This window comes from Benincasa hispida, chromosome 10 (genome assembly GCF_009727055.1).
Source record: "Benincasa hispida cultivar B227 chromosome 10, ASM972705v1, whole genome shotgun sequence".
Lineage (NCBI taxonomy): Eukaryota > Viridiplantae > Streptophyta > Magnoliopsida > Cucurbitales > Cucurbitaceae > Benincasa > Benincasa hispida.
Window position 1 is genome coordinate 45,437,252 of NC_052358.1, and position 18,057 is coordinate 45,455,308.

At 30.8% G+C, this 18,057-nt stretch overlaps 1 protein-coding gene across 4 annotated transcripts; it reads left to right on the top strand.

Moving 5' to 3' along the window:
- Positions 1 to 7,924: 7,924 nt before the first annotated feature.
- LOC120089458 lies at positions 7,925 to 10,265 on the top strand. Of its 4 annotated transcripts, none has more exons than XR_005485177.1 (3): positions 7,925 to 8,620; positions 9,512 to 9,722; positions 9,837 to 10,265. XR_005485177.1 is itself a non-coding variant. In XM_039046937.1 (3 exons), exons 1-3 carry the CDS (start codon positions 8,499 to 8,501, stop codon positions 9,986 to 9,988), a joined length of 387 nt encoding a protein of 128 aa, XP_038902865.1. In that variant the 5' UTR covers positions 7,926 to 8,498; the 3' UTR covers positions 9,989 to 10,265. The 4 variants fall into 4 exon arrangements, 1 of the variants encoding a protein (XP_038902865.1); XR_005485178.1 differs by having other exon boundaries at positions 7,926 to 8,146; XR_005485179.1 differs by having other exon boundaries at positions 7,926 to 8,146; positions 9,610 to 9,722.
- Positions 10,266 to 18,057: the final 7,792 nt, after the last annotated feature.

Here is an 18,057-nt window from a genome sequence, read left to right on the forward strand (position 1 = left end):
CATCCAAAACCCAAGTAAATCTTGAAAAATCATCAACTATCACAAGAGGCATAATAGTTCCCTCCAAAACTAGCAATTCTAGAAGGGCCAAATAAGTCCATGTGTAATAGTTGAAGAGGTCTAGTTGTAGAGATTACATTTTTAGATTTGAAAGAGGACTTAGTTTGCTTACCCATTTGACAAGCATCACAAACTTTGTCTTTTTCAAATTTAAATTTGGGAAGACCTCTAACCAAAGAATTCTTGGAAAATTTGAAATTAAATGCATGCTAGCATGTCCTAGTCTTCTTTTCATAACCAAGAATCATTATGCAAAGCCGATAAACTTTATCATTAATAGGTCAATCATTAAAATCAATAGTATAAACATTTTCATCTCTATTTCCAACAAAATATAACTTTTCTATCACTAACATTAATGATGCAATTCTTTTTATCAAACACAACTCTAAAGCCTTTATCACACAATTGACTAATACTGAGTAAATCATGCTTCAAACCATCAACCAAAAGTACAATTTTCAATTAAAATAGAAGATTCATTACCTATACTACCTTTACCAATTATTTCACCTTTCTTGTTGTCACCAAAGGTTACAAGACCTCCATCTTTTTTGGAGAGAGAGACAAACTTGGATGGGTCTCCCGTCATGTGCCTCGAGCAACCACTATCCAAGTACCACTTGTTTTTCTTAAAGGCTTTCAAACAAACCTACAAACACAAATGTTCAAGTTTGATTCTTTGGTACCCACACTTGTTTGGGTCCTAGATGGTTAGCATTGACAAACTTGGAAATCCATTTCATTTTTGCATAGACATATAAGCATTGGATTTAGACAAGTAACAAGAATAAGTTGTATGTCCAAACTTGCCCTTGATGAGAAACAAACAACATTATGCAAAGATTTATCTCTTACAACAAATTTATGCACTCTACTTTTCTTGGAAAAATCATTCCTTGGAGCATTTTGTGAACTTTGCCCTTTGAGAAAATTTCTTATTGGAGAAGTAGTATGAGCATATTTCAATTTAAAACACTTAGTCTAATATGACCTTCAACACCACAATAATGACATATAGGCACAAAATTAGATTTAACATGGACACAACCTTAGGCATATTATGAGATGCTTTAACAAAGATAGTTTTTAGAACTTGAAGAGTAGAACATTCATCAATATAGCCTAAACCTCTTTTATCACCAAAAGGCTTGCCTACTTCAATTATCTTGTCTAATCTTTGAGCACCTATTGTCAACTTTTAATAGATTCTTTAGCCTTATCAAGTTCTTGCAAAGCACTAAATTCCTTTTCTTTGAGTAATTTAATCAAATTATTTTTTTCACAACTATCATGCTCAAGAAATTTAACTTTGTCAAGCAAGGCATTTTTCTTATCACAATCAAAAGCATGCTTGTCGCAAGATATATTCATTTCATCAATATGCATAGCATCATGCTCATTCTCTTTTAAGCAAGCAATTTCTCAAGTAAAAATTTATTTTTACTAGATAAAACATTGTATTTCTTTTTAAGCACAACATATTTAGAACTAAGTTTTTCTAAATTATTTTGCATATTTTCAAAAGCTTCGAACAATTCATTATAAGAAAGAGGTTCTAGAGTTACCTCATCATTTTGTCATCCTCTTTGTCACTATGAGCCATGAAGCAAAAATTGGACACTTCTTCATTATCACTCACACTTTCACTTTCATCACTATCATCCCAAGTAGCTTTCATTGCTTTCTTCTTGGATTTCTTGGATGATTTGAGAAAAAGGACAATCGGTTCTAATATGACCCGGCTTCTTGCATTCATAACATATTACCTCATCTTTTTTTGCTCTTTCATCTTTTGACTCTTTTTTGAGAGATGCTTCTTGAATTGCTTCTTTCTCTTGATGAAGTTCTTATACTTACATGAAAAATAAACAACATCATTTTCATCAAGGTCATCTTCATCTCAGGAGTCAACTTCTAAAGAGATGGTCTTTAAAGTTATACTCTTTTCTTTCTTTTTCTTCTCATTCTCTATGTTTTTCTTGATCTTTATCTCATGCGTCAACAACGAGCCCATGAGTTCATCAATGGAGAGAGATTTTAGATCTTTTGCCTCTTGAATGGCGGTGACTTTAGGCTCCCATTGTTTAGGCAAAGACCACAATAGCTTCTTTATCTTCTCAAGATTTGTAGTACTTTTTCCCAAGTTCTTCTAAAGCATCGACAATGTTAGTAAATCTAATAAACATATCGGAAATAGCTTCATTTTCATCAATTTTAAACATTTCGTATTGATGAACTAACATGTCAATCTTTGTTTCTTTTACTTAACTAGTTCCTTCATGAGTAATTTCTAATTTATCTCATACCTCTTTAGCGGTTTTGCAAATAGACACTCTATTATACTCAACTTCATTCAAAGCACAAAATAAACAATTAATAACTTTGGCATTTAAAAGAGATACTTTATTTTCATTTATTGACCATTCTTCCTTAGGTTTTATAGTGCTAACACCATCAACATCTTTTGTTGAAATTTTAAAACCTTCCTCAACAATATCCCATAAATCATAATCAATAGAAAGCAAGAAAAATCTCATTCTTTTTTTCAATAACTATAATTAGTATCATTAAAGAAAGGAGGCTTTGTAATAGATTGACTATCGGTAAAGGGATAAAACCTAAAGTTGCCATAGCTCAAAAAACAATTAAGTTTATCAAGAAATAAACATTTCAAGAAGAGCAATCCGCTCTGATACCAATTGTTGGATCGATATGGCAACCCTAGAGGGGTGAATAGGGTTTAATTAAACTTTTTTTTTTCTAAATTAGTCCAATTAAACTAATTAATACACTTTTTATAAATAATAAGAAAAATTCAATTTATGCAACAAATAAAATGACAAAAATGTGATAATTTAATTCTATCAAATTTTAGCAAATAAATATGAACAAACTAAAACATACAATAATTGCTTTAATTAATTACAAAAATAAAAATGAAAGAGTTAGAGAAGAGACACCGTAATTTTTATAGTGGTTCGGTAAAACTCGACCTACTTCACTCCCCAAACGCCTCTTGGGAATTTGAATAAAATCTTTCCGACTCTTTCCAAGGATTAGAGCCCAACCGTTACACCACCGCTTCTTTTACGGGTTCAAGAGCAAACCCGATCCTTTCCACGGTTTAGGATCAAACCATTACAAATGTTGGAATTTTTGAAGAACACAATATAACTCTCACTAGAGTGAATTTACAAGTTTAAGTACTCAACAAGTTTATCCTCACAATACAATAACACTCTCTCGAGAATAAGATGAAAAGAAAAAAATTTGGAAACTTAGAGAGAGCAACAATGGAACTTTTTTTTTGGAGAATTATGAAAGGTAAAATTTATTGGTTTAAAATTTGGAGAGGAAGATGATTTATACAGAGATGAAAATTTTTTAGAAACAACAATTAATTTGGACCATTGGATTTTGGAAAAGAAAAATCAATGGTGAGATTTTAAACCAAACTAGTCGTTAGATACAAACAAAATATAATATTAAATTTTTTTTCTTTTGAAATTCTTTTCTTTTTAAAATTAATAAAAAAAAACATACCATGTGTCAAAAAACTAGCCGTTAGACACAAACATAAAATAATATTAAATTCATTTTCCTTTTAATTCATTTTATTTTTAAATTCATTCTCTTTAAAGTCAATCCAAAAATAAAAACATAAAAAACTAGTCGTTAGACACAAACATAAAATAATATTAAATTTATTTTCCTTTTAAATTTCTTTTAAATTTCAATTTTTTATTTTAAATCAATCCAAAATCAAAAGTCATCATATGTTAATCTCTTAATGATCCACCATTCAACCAATATGCTGCCACATGTCTAATGCAAATGGTCTGGTTATGCCACATCATCCACGGTATTTTCTTTATAGACTTGTTTGGTCATATCGTCTTCGTTTTAGTTTCAATTTGAGTGATTCAAGAGGTGTTGGAATCGTTGTTCCGAGCTCTACGCTATGGACATATTAAAACACTAAGATGTTCAATAATTAAAAATTGAGTTTGTTATCATCAAAACATTGATTAATTAATTTGAGATTAAGGGCCAAAAGGCCAAACAGTATCCTATTGAGCGGATAAGAAAAAAAAAAATCATCTTTTATTCAAATTTGGGCATATCCCAAATTTTTCTTAAATCTAAATCAAATTAAATTGGAACAAAACTCAAAATTTTTCGTAAATTTGGCGATATTCCAAATTTATCCCAAATTCAAGTTAAACTTATGTACTAAATTCATAGTTTGACTGACACATCAATTGAGGTCAAATTCAAGAACAAATATATTTGGATTTTGATTCCAAATTATATTTTTCGAGATTCATCCACTCATGTATGTGCATAAATCTCGAAAGGGGGCATTTATTGAATGAGAAATTTTAGACCAATCACAAGTTGCCACGTCATTTACTAAATTAATGATGAAATTCCAAATCATTAAATTTGGGCTCAATTAGGAGTTGACATATGTCCTGAATTGAAGCTGAAGATAAATTTCGATGACGTCACGTGATTTTATCATGACCATTGAATCAAATAAGATTAATTGGACCCAATTTGACATTATTATTTAGGTCAAAGTCCAACTAAGTCCAAAAATATGTTGAATTTGACCCAAATGTCAAATCAGGCCTAAATCCGATTAATTGGGCCCAAAGGCCAACCCCATGGACCAACCAAGCTCAAGTCCAACTAATTGGGCCCAAAGACCAGGCTCATGGATCAACCAAGTCCAAGCCCACCTGTGAACTCTATAAATAGATAAGTTCTCCTCATTTTGAGGGGTCAGCAATTCTATACTTCAGAGAGCTTATAGAGAATTCTTTACAATCAGAAAACTCTTTGACTCCTGAAGCTGACCACATCTGAAGACTGAAGTCCTTCAAAGATACAAGCATCCTGAAGACTAAAGTCCTTTGAAGATACAAGCATCCTGAAGACTGGAGTCCTTTGAAGATGCAAGCATTCTGAAGACTGAAGTCCTTTGAAGATACAAGTAATTCTACATTTAGAGAGTCCAAAGAGAATTCATCAATAAGCAGAAGACTCCCAAGACTCTTAAAGTTGCACTCTTAGAAAATAGAAGACCCTTAAAGACTGAAGTCCTTCGGAGATACAAGTATTCTTCCAAAACTTCAACTCCACGATCATCACGTGCTTCTCTTCCTCAAATCAAACGTACGCATTCAACTGAGAGAAAATCAGAGGATCAAGTACTAGAGATCGAACCACATCGCATCAAATCAACTTCAACATCAACACCAACTCAAGTTCAATTCCATGAAACAAGTTTCTCCGGAAGCCTCGTGTGAACAGATATATTTTTGCTATTAATACACATTCAATTATTAATGTATAACCTTGTTAAAATATTAAGTTCTAGGGCCTCCTTGGTTCTTTTGTTACACTTTTTTTTTTTTTTGTTATAATCTATATACCTTAAAGAAATTAGACATTGTTTTTAACAGAATAAACAAATGTCAAAGAGTTATCAAGAAGAAGAGTAAGAGGGGAGAAAAAATAGAAAAGTATTGGATCATATATTGAAGTAAGAGGGAGAGGTGATGGGGGGAGGGGGAGAAAATTGCACAAAAAACCTATTTTAAGGCCCAAAATGGCAAATTATCCAAATTTTGAAAGAAAAAAAAATGTCAAATGACCTTTTGCTGATGTCATAGACACGTGAAGTTATACATTCGTCCTTTCTTCTTTCCACCTTCCCGGCACACAATTTCCTTCTTCTTCCTCCACAAATCTAGCTTTCGAGAAAACTCCGCCACGATTTTTTCTTCTTATCTACGACCGTGGAGCTCCGACCAACGATACTCCGCCTTGCATCTTCGACGAAATGTGCGACCAGCTTCAACCAATGATGTGTGAGAGAACAAAAGAGAGTGAGAGCTTATCCATGACATTGTAGCTTCGACTAATTGTATGATCAAAGCTAGAGCGAGACGGGCGAGAGAGGGGAAGAAGACGACCCATTGTTCTAATGATGTTCACAAATGGATCATTAGTGAAAGCAAGATGGGCTTTTCCACGTGCGTGAGTTTATTTTGGTAATTTCACTCAAACTTGACGTTAACAAGGGGTCATTTAACATTTTTTTTAGAATCCGGGTCATTTTACATTTTGAACCAAATTGTTGGGTCATCCGTACAAATCCTCGTGATGGGGTGTAGATAAATGGTAAGAGTATTTTTAACTTTTTTTTTTTTTAAGGTAAGAGTACTAATGCAACCTTTGAAAGTTTAGAAGTATTCTTGCAACGAGTTATTAATAATTTCTGTTCATATATTAACAGTAAGGATATTTTTAAACCTTTCTTTAAGTTTCATAATATTTTTTGAACTTTTGAAAGTTCATGAGTATTTTTGAAATAAAACATTGTATCTTCCATCCAAAACTAATAGTATGTGTATTTTTGGACTATTTTTAGAAGTTTAAAGGTATTTTGAAACTTTAGAAAATTCGGGATATTTTTTTTACATAAAGTACAAAGTTCAAGGGTATTTTGTATAATTTAACTTAATTTGACAAACGTCGACTCAATCCTTATATCCATATTGAATCTATAGATATGTGAAAATATCGATGAAAATGTCAATATCGTTGAAGTTTAATCATGGTTGCCCATAAGCTTAAATTAGTTCTTAAATTAAACCTTCCCAATAATTTTTTTCTTGAAAAATAAATATTTTTCAAAGTAATATTTGGGTGTAACTTTGCAACCCTTCGCTAAACAAAGCATAACTCAAATGACATTCCACCAAAAGATTTATGGTTCTAATCTCCCAACCACCTATTGTACTAAAAAAAAAAAAAAAAATGCAACATGGCAAACTATAATTGGACTATCGGTTGGGCTACACAAAAATTGGCATAGCCCAAGATGCACCAAATGTTTTTTTTTTTAATGTTTAAAACCACTCTGAAACAACATTGTATATTAGACAAAATGTACCTTTGATCCTTGTGATTGGAGATTGATATTTATTTGGTACCTAAGATTTCAAAAGTTACATTTTAGTTATTACAGTTCGGAAATAATTCTAAATGATTTTTTAGTCAAGTTGATTGTCAGTTGACTAACAGAAAAATGATGTGACATGTTATGTGTCAGATGAGATAAAGAATTTTAGTAATTATATATTATTTCTTTTAGATTACATGGCATTTATCTCTATGGGTAGCTTGCCAACTCAAGACCCATATGAGTATGGAGAAATGGGCTCCATTAGGTTGTTGGAAACTCAATGGCGACGCTTCTTGAAGTGAGTCAAAAAGCAGACAGGGTATAGGCTGGATTATCCGAGACCCCGTTGGTGCGGTCTTCAAGGTTGTTCATTGAAAATGGCCAATTAAAGTTCTGGAATGTTTGGCAATTCTTGGAAGCGTAAGATGCATAAATGATAGATTTGAAGACTCTACCTCCTTCTAGAGGTTGAATCTTATTCTAAGGAAATCATCAAAATCCTCAACAAGGATTGTTTGGATTTATCGATAAAACGGTGTGTTCTAAGGTGTGAAGTGAGAGAGAAAAGTGGGAGAGAAGGGGTTTTGAATAAGACGAACTTTTCATTTTTCATTTTTTTTTCCATATTGATAAATAGAATTCAAGTTCTGGATACGGGATCCCTTACTCTAGCTCGGGATGTACTGGAAAAAAGGACTCAATTATGTAATGAGAAAATTAAAAAATACTATTTACCAAAAACATATGATCCGTTGTTGAGCGCACCTTACCTCGAGAATTTTTATTATTATTTTTGTTTACCGAACCATGTATCATTTGGTTTGTTTGTGGATTATCCTTATTACTAGTTCTCTGTTTTTAAAAATACTCTTTAAATAAATAAAAAGTGCATTTTGCTGTTTTTGTTAAAGAAAAAAAGTTTTAAGTTCTGTTCAAGTGAGCTCGCCAACCTCACTAATCTGTGTGTTATGGATTTATCTACCGGACTCGCCGGTGGCGTCGGCCGTGGCTGCAATAGCTTCCCTCTGCTCGACGCAAGCCGCCACAGGAGTTCGCCCTGTTGTATGCTCGTTGATGCTGATATCCTGATCTCCCGAGACGCTGGTTCGCATCTTCTAGGGCTTTCTTTATGTATTATTTCGTTAGCGTATTGGATAACTAGTGATCGCTTCAATTCTTTGATTGCTTGTATCTTTATCACCGAAACAATGTGCCCAGAACATTCGTATCTAGATCTATGTTATTGAATTTCATTCAAGGCGACGGCTATAGCAACTACTAATCGCAGTTTTAATTCTACCTCACGGAAGCTTAATTCCTGCTAGATTATTGATATAAATGTAGTGTAGTGTAGGTCCTTATAGATTTCTATGGTTTTGACTTTTGATTCGAGGAAGGAGAGTAGGTTTTAGCATGTGTTGGAAGCCTGTAGAGGGAGGACCTTGGGAATTGTGCCATGATAATAGAGCGAGATTCTCGGAGTTCAGACAAGATAATTTGTACGGCTTACGGCGTGATTCTGTTGGTTTCTGATCTTGAAAATGGAGAGGAATCCATTGATGGGTCGGATAACTCAAGGTAAAGATTAGAAGATGGTTATCAAGCGAGAACATTTGGGAAAGTGTGGTTCTTCTTTATGTACTTGTCTAATTTTTGGAGGCATTCTTATGAACTGAGAACATTTTAGTTCTTTTTCAAAATTTTGAAGTTGATGGGGAAGTGTGGTTCTTCTTTATGTACTTGTCTACAATTTTTGGAGGCATTCTTATGGACTTCCATTGTCGTATGTACGTGTGTCATCAAGCATTTTGTATGTTTTCTTTCAGTACTGGGAACATATTTGAATCCTTCAGCCATATCCTTAAAGGCCGAACCATTACAAAATACTTTCATCAAGTTTTCTTGCTTTTGGTTGCAGCTGAAAACTTTTGATGTTTTGTGCTCTGCGTTCTAACATTTCTTTTGTTGTTTCTGTCTGCTGACTTGTTTCCATTGATAGAACAAATACATTGTGAAGCAAAAGATTGAGTTATTTCTCATTAATAAACATCACTACGTTGAATCCACTGGTTTTGAAACCAGATATTGCAAGACTGATATGATTAGAGTACTTGTTTGGGTCTGATAAAGTTGTTCTGCTTAAGATTTTGGTGTTCATGAGATTTTTCTTTTCCTTTAGACCAAAGCTGACTAGCATGATTTGTGCTAAAACAGCCTTCCCATGTGGACCTAATTGCTCTTTCACCATTATTCTTCTGTAATGAAATCGGCTCCACATCAATTCTGTTGCTTAAGTTTTTTTGTTCTTTAATTGATTGGGATAGTGCATTATTAGGCAGTCCTGAGTACTCTACTGGCTACCTCCACAATTGATCTTTTCCAATTTTCATATCGTTTTGATTCTCATCTACTCAGTTACCTTGTTTTGATCTGTAAACTTGTACAAAATTTTGTTGGTTTCATTTGTAGCTTGTTAAAAATAAACGCATTTGAAAAAGGATACCAATTGAACAAGAAACATCACATCATCACATCACTTATTGCAATTCAAAAGTGATTGTCTACAGCGAAAAAGGCAAGAGGGAGGATAGCAAATTTGCAGGAAATTACACTATGAAGTTCAGAGCTCTGAGAGCAGCCCCCCAAAGGAAAAATAGAAAAGAGAAAGAAAAACAAAAAGGTACATATTTTACAGTCTCCTATTCCTACTTACATCACATCAAATATATTACTGCCTCGTGTTTTTCCTCTCTTTCTTATCCTTTTCTCTCTCTCCTTGGATTTTCCCTTACAGGAATGATAAATGAAGCCTTTTTCAAGCTGCAGGTCACTCCCAACCCACCTAACAGTCATCATGTAACTCCCAACCTTCTACAGCTTCAATGGCAGCTTTTGCTAGAGAGAAAAAGTTTAGGCCTTGGTGGGCAGTCCCACCTATTTGTCTAAAACGAGTTGTGCCACTGCCACCATCTATGGATGCTTGATTGTTACTCACTTATCCACCGAAAGAAGAGTGAATCAATGTAGATTTTGTTGTACGGGCGACAACAATCCATAGGCCAGTATTTACTACCTAGATGCATCTAATACTAGATCTATTTTATGCATCCTACCAAATTGTCCGATAATAAAGTCTATATTTTATTTTTTATTTTTTTTTTGGGATGAAAATCGAATACATAAAGATAAATGCATCATCTTGGGATACACCCATATTTATACATTGGTTAAATTGTAAATTTGGTTATATGGTTTTTGGAAAGTTAAATTTTGGTATCTACAGTGTAGATTATTTATGAGAATTTTATCAAACTACATAGACTATTTATGAGGTTTTATCGTATTGTAAGGTAAAACTATTTTTAGAGTAACTGCTCAAGGCAGAGCATGCTGGATCTTTTTCCTGATTGATAATCTAAGTTGAAATGATTTGCAAAAGTTTAGTGGCTTCTTTTAAGTCCTTGTATTGCCAATCAAATTTTAAAAAGTAAATCTTGTACTTAATGTCGATCATTCCTTCCAAATCTGATGAGAAAAGTCTCTTTTGCTTTCTACTCTTTTCAAGTTTAAGAAACCAATGTAATGCTAAATATGTGGGCAAAGAACATTTGATTGGTGAGTTTAATGGTTAACTTAAAAATCAAATCATTTTGAAAGAAATTTGTGTATTTAACGACCATTTAAAATAGATCTTCAAGTGAATTTTAATCATTTTTTATCAAAAATGTTTAAAGTTTTTTTTAAGAATATATTTTTTCAATGGTCAATCCAAATAGGTCCAAAAAAAATTCCGTTGGTTGACCTCTCTCATATATATTTCAAACTTGGCATATGCTATTAAATATTTGGAAGTAATGTCTTTACTAGTTGAGTTATGTTCAGTCGGAGATGCTTAAATAACTTGTTACTTATTTCCATTATCTTTTATGAATGGTATGTATCATGGCTTAATTGAAGAGATAGGATTTGATTTGATATAAATATTAAAGAAATGGAACTCGTGTTTAAATATACTTGAACTAGTTAATATAAGTTAAACCCTTTTAATCCATGTACTCTTATTGAAATAACAATTTAGTTCTTGAGTTTTTGTATGTCGAAAGTTTTTTTTTTTTTTACTTTTAAATTTGTTATAAATTAGGTCTTATTTGATAATCATTTGGTTTTTTTATTTTTGATTTTTGAAAATTAAAATTTAAGTTGATAAACACTACTTCATGTTTACCTATTGATTTATATGTTTTATTATATATTTGTTGGGAGTGTTTTAAAAAAATAAACCCTAAGTTTGGAAAACTAAATAAAAATAGGGTTTTTTTTAAATAAAGAATTTAGCTAACTATTAAAATGTTTAGTTATAACAATTTAATTTTAAGGTCTTCTATAGTACTTCTGTACACTTGTTGATTTACTCTCTTGTTTGATAAATGTTCTAAAGCTAAATTTTGAAGATTAAAAAAGAATAATATTCTAAAACCTTTTTTGTTTTTTTGCATTTGACCAAAAACTCAAATATTTAGTAAGGAAATGTGAAAAGTATGGTAAAGATGTAGAAAATAAACAAACATAAATTTCATTAAAAAAAAAAAAAAAAAAAGATTATTAAACTACACATAAACTTTTAAAATCATAACAATTTAATCCCTTCGATGAAAAAAAGTAAAAGTGAAGTGTCACGTTTTTATTTTAGTTTTATTTGAATCACCATATGTAACCTACTAAATTTTTACAATAGAGATTAAATTACAACTAATTTAATAGTATAAAGTAGGGGTGCAAGCTAGTTGAGAAATTGAACCGTTGAATGAGAAATTTTAGACCGATCACAAGTTGTCACGTCACTTACTAAATTAATGATGGAATTTCAAATCATTAAATTTGGGTTCAATTAGGAGTTGACATATGTAAGTTGAAAACAAATTTCAATGACGCCACGTGGTTTATCATGACCGTTGATTAATTGGACCTAATTTGATATTATTATTTAAGTCAAAGTCTAACTAAGTCCAAAAATAGACTGAATTTGACCCAAATGTCAAATAAGACCTAAATTCGATTAATTGGGCCCAAAGGCCAATTCCATAGATCAACCAAGCCCAAGTCCAACTAATTGGGCCCAAAGGCCAAGCCCAAGCACACCCGTGAACTCTATAAATATATAAGCTCTCCTCATCTGAAGGGGTCAACAATTATGCACTCTGAAAACTCTTCCAGTGTCTTTTCTTCTTCAAATCAAGCACATTCACCCAACTGAAAGAGAATTAGAGGATCAAGTATTAGAGATCGAACCACATCGCATCAAATCAACACCAACTCAAGTTCAACTCCACGAAACAAATATCTCCGGAAGCCTCGTGTGAACACTGACCAAACCAGTTTGACTTTTTCGAATATAACTATGAGAATAGAGGTTGAACCTTCGATCTTTAGAGAGGAAAACCATCACTTTAGATTTTCCTTTTTTCATCCTCTCTTCTGCGTGCATTTTTTATTAACGAAGTTAAATTTAAAATGTTGCATTACTTCAAATTCAAACCACTTGGAAGTTACCAGACACCTCCTAGCCAACCTGACAAACTCACTCTTTGAAGTTAGAGATGACATTTATTATATTCATAGTATCGATTAGTTTGGTTTTCATTTTTTCCATCAACCTAAACCTGATCGAGACTTTTTCCTTTTTATATTTTTCAACATGAAACCAACCGAATTCAACCCGAACCAACAAGTAGTTTAGGGCGGTTTAAGCATTTTTTTTTTCCAATTTTTCCTTGTACTCCAATATAGAGATTAAAATATCAGATACTAAAGTCAAAGGAATAATTGTTATGAATTTAAAACCAATTAACCACACATACATGCATATATAGGAATAATACTGTTTCTTGTACATGAAATTCAAAAGATAGACCGATGGAAGTAAATCCCTTTAAGTAGCTATCACATGTACATTAAAGGAAAGCCAAATCATGATAGAAAAAAAAAAAAAACTAATACAACTTATACAATTTTGTTATTTTTTTAATTTATATACACTTTTGTTCTTTATTTTATTTTATCTGTAATAACATTATAAATGAAAAGTATATCTGAGATACTCTTTAAAAAGAAAACAAAAAATAAACCGTTGGGATATTTTTAGCCGTCTAATTAGATTTTTTTTAAAAAAATGATTTTTTTTCCAATGATGGTGGGTTCGACTTTTTTTTTTTCTTCATATTTTATTTTAGTTAAACTATATTCAGGTTGATATCTTTTTTATTTTTTAAACAATAAAAAACTCTAAGAGAGTATTTGGCTCACCAACATGGGTTGAGTTGGTATAATATATCAACTTAATATTTGGCTCACAAACTTTAAATGTTAGTGGAGTTGAGTTTAAAATACACCCCAATTCTCCATTCTTCCCCATGTTTTCGATAGCTCCACCCATTGGCTACTGTCACACTCCAAGAATTATCACACTCTGATAACTAACTCCGAGCTCCGACAACCAACTCAGATGACAACTCTGGCGACCAACTCCGGACTCCGACAACCATCTTCGATGACAACTCCGGCGACCGGCTCCGGGCTTTGATAACCACCTCCGTTGACAATTCCGACGACAAAATTTAGACTCTCACAACCATCTTCGATGACAGCTCCGACGACCAACTCCGTGCTCCGAAAAACTTCGCGCGACCAACTCCGACAACCACCTCCGGTAACTCAACTCTGACGACCACCTTCAATTCCGATGACCAATTCTAACAACTACCTTCATAGGCTCTAACAACCACCTCTAACTACAAACTCCGATGAAAATCATATTCGATGATCACCTTTGAGCGAGCAACTCTAATGACCAACTCAAGGCTTCGACAACCAACTCTAATACCACCTTCATGTGACTAACTTTGGGCTCCTAAAGTCACATTCGACTACAATCTCCAACTAAAATCATATTTGATGATTAACTTCGACGACCACTTTCGCTTGCCCAACTCTAGGATTCAAAAACTACTTCCGATGACAAACTTCGACAATCAACTCCAATATACCTTTATGTGACTAACTTCAAGCTCCAACAACCACCTCCCGCTCAAACTCCAGCAAAAATCATATTCGATAATCAACTTCGACAACCACTTAAAGTATATTGTAGGATTGTTGGTTATGAAAAATATTTTTTTGTCTACATTAAATGCAACATCTATATGTAATGAATTCATACATCAAATGAGTGTTGAGAATATTTAGACGAAAAGTACGTATGTAGTTGAAAATTATGCAACATATAACAAAAAAAACCATAAAATGAAAAAAAAAAATCTGGAACATTTTCGAGTAAAAATTAGTGAAAAATAGAGATATGATGCTCCAGATTCAGAGAAAATGAAAGTAAAACTGTTGAATAAATGTGGTGACATTCCATTAGCTTTTACGACGATGAGGGAGATTTAATTAAAAAAAAAAATACATGACATAGTAAAAATATAGAGCAACAGTAAGAAGAAAAATAAAAAGAAGAAGGTCATAATGAAATTCATGAAGAAAAATTGGCTAGAAAGTTTTGATTTCGCTTTAGTTCTCATTTTATTTAACATATTTGTATAAGAAATGTAATGAGTTAATGGTTGTTCAATACCCAGAAAAGAAAGAAATAAATAAAAATTCTAAAAAATTAAAAGAAAAAAATTACAATTTATATTTTATTCAAACAAAGATTGGTAGAATTATTGAATAAAAAAATTCAAAACAAAAATAGTAATCATAAAAGCATATTATTTAGTGTTAAAAAAATTGCATCAGATACCCAAACATATGAACTCAACTCTATACCTCAAACACAAACATATGAACTCAGATTAAATAACTTTGCACACTATACATATGAACTCCAGACATCCTATCTTAACTCAGCTCCAAACAGCCTCTAATTAGTGCTTAAAACATAGTATATTTTTTCACCTTTCGAGATATATTCTTTCAAAAAAAAAATATGAAATTTTAATATGTTATCGACCACATCAAATTTTAATAATAATTAATTTTGTATCAAAATAATTAATTAATTTTAGACCCTAGATTTTTATTTTAGTTTTTATTTAGTTTCTAAATTTTAAAATATTGTATTTTTATTCTTTAGTCTTGTTTTCATTTCGTCCGTTGAGTTTCAAAGTTTACATCTTTACTTTTGATATTTCAAAAAAAAAAAAAAAAAAAAAAAACCTCACTTTCCAACCATGGTATTAATGTCTAATAATTAATTTTAATGAAAGTAATTTTCACTAATATTCTATCACTATTAAAATTAATTTTAAAAAAATTCACCATAATTATTTTTAATCAATTACACAAAAAACCAAAATTAAGCATTAATAGAGACTCGAGGGTAATGTGTAAATATTGAAATCTAGAGACCAACTAAATATTAAACTCAAATTCAAAGGTAAGATTTAAGAATATAACATTTTGAAATCTATGAACCAAATAAAAATATAAATCAAAATTAAAATTGTAACATCTTGAAACTTAGAGACCAAATAAATGCTAGATTCAAAACCCATAAACAAAAATCGTATTTTATCCTTAAAAAAAGTTTAAATAAGAGACATATTATACACAAATATTGAATCTTCGTAAATCTATTAGATATTTTCAAAATTTAGTGACTTGTTAAAAAAAAATTGAAAGTTAATTGACACATTATAAACTTTCTAGATTTAGAGACAACCTATTGAATATAGAGATAGAAGTTTTTTTTAGGCAAAAATGTTTTAATTGAACCTAATCAAACTTTATTACTATTCTTTTGAGGAATAACCTAAATAAACTTTGAATTGGAATTTGGACACATTTATCATAATTTATTTTCTTAAAAGTTAAGTTGGAAGTATTGGAAATCTATAAACCTTGATGTGATGTCTAGACAAGTTAAACTCAATCTTGCAACTTTACAAGTGATGGATGTGAAGGCCAGTTTGGTCTTTTCATTTCTTTTGCTTGTTTAAAGAAAAGAAAGGACTTAAATTTAAGGTTGGTCTTTTGGTTAATTTAATTTTGTCTCTGTCCTAAAAAAATTAGTATCTCTATTTTCAGATTTTTATTTTTTTTTTCTACACACTCCTAATAAAAATCTTAAATTTTGTATCTCCAAATTATTTTAAAAAATAACAAAATGGGTTAAATCAGAATAAGAATTTTCATGTAAAAAAATTATGTTGCAAAGGATAATAGGTAATAAAAAGTTTTAAGAAAAATCAACACAAGCAATATAGACTAAATTTAAGTTTTATTAAAAGTAGAACTCAAATTCGATATTTCAAAGTACATAATTTAACATTCAACGAGTTTCAAAATACAAAAATCAAGGTGATATTTAAATCACAAATTTCTTGGTGGTCAAGAAGTATTTATGCTAGCTATGGTCATTCTGATATGTACAGATTTTTACTTTTCCAATATCAATATATATTTTTGAAAAACAATATCAAATAATCTAAAGCAAATATCAATTTATACTTTGAAGGTTGTATTAATTTAGATCATAAATTAATAATTGTATCAATTAAAACCCGAAATATAAGAGTTGTATTAGTTTAAACCTCAAACTAATAATTACATCAATTTAGACCTATCACTTAAACCCTTCATCATGTTTTATTTGGTTACACTTATGCAATTTCAAGGTTTAAATTGATACACTTGAATGTTCAGAGTTTAAATTTATATAATTATTATTTTATAGTTTAAATTGATAAAACTCCCAAAATTCAAATATATAAATTGATATTTGTGAGCATATTTTTAATAATAAAAAAAAAGTAATATAAAGTAAGCTTCAGGCTAATTATATTATATGCTACAAAGTGAACATAGCTCAATAGTAATGGACATTTTATTTTAATTTATTTATTTTTAGTTCTAACACTAATATCTTAATCCAACAACTTGTAAAAAAAGAAAAAAAGAAATAGAAAATTAGATCCTAATTTAACTAACTAATGCAAAATCTTAAAGTTGTACAACCCAATTTGCTTTCTTTGAAATAAGAGAGAGATTTTACAAACTTGTGAATAATTTTTTTGTAAAAGCAACTATAAAATTTGTGTATAAACTTGTAGATATTTTAAAATCTTAGAGTTGTAGACTACCTGTTCTAAGAGTTAATTATCACACATAGACTTGCTTGAATTTGTCTATAAACCATAGGTACTCCATACACTCTCTCTCAACATTATGTGTATTAATCACATCCCTTATTATCTTTATTCATAAGCTTGTAAAAGCAACTATTGAAATTAACAATCAATAAAAACTTGAAAATTTGATATATTGATCGAGTTAATGATATGTATGTCATAATTGAATAACACTAATAAGATGAATACATATACAATCATAGTTTAAAGGTATCGACACTGTATACAATAATGTTCAAACTCAAAAGTAAGCTAGTCCAAATGGAATGATGCTGGTTATTAATTAAAACAACAAAAAAACCTCAATATCTTGTGAAAATTCAGTAGGTAGTTGAGGCGCGATGACAACAACACTATCCTAAAAACAACTATTTGCTTTGTAAGGGTTGTAAGTCAACTATAATAATCGTCTCAACAGGATATATAGACTAATTCTGGTAGAACAACAACCACAAACTATTCAAATATGAGAAAACTTAAATACTTGTTCTCAAATAAACTTACGATCAAAAGCAAGAAGGAGAGGAGATGTGAACTTTTCAAATTGGTATGTGATGTCCCAAATGAAGAAGTAAGTTCATATTTATAGGCTAGCAAAAGTAATTTTCCAAAACAAAATAAATACAAGATTAAAATATATGTCAAACGTAACTCAATTGAGTTGTGACTTGACCAAATTCAAACATGACTCATCAAATGGAAGAAATTACTAATTTAACATATGCTAAATTTATAAATGAAATGTCATCTATTGTTTTAATCAAATTTGAATGTTAAGAATGAACTATATATATAATCCATCAATTTTTCACGTCATATATAATCCAT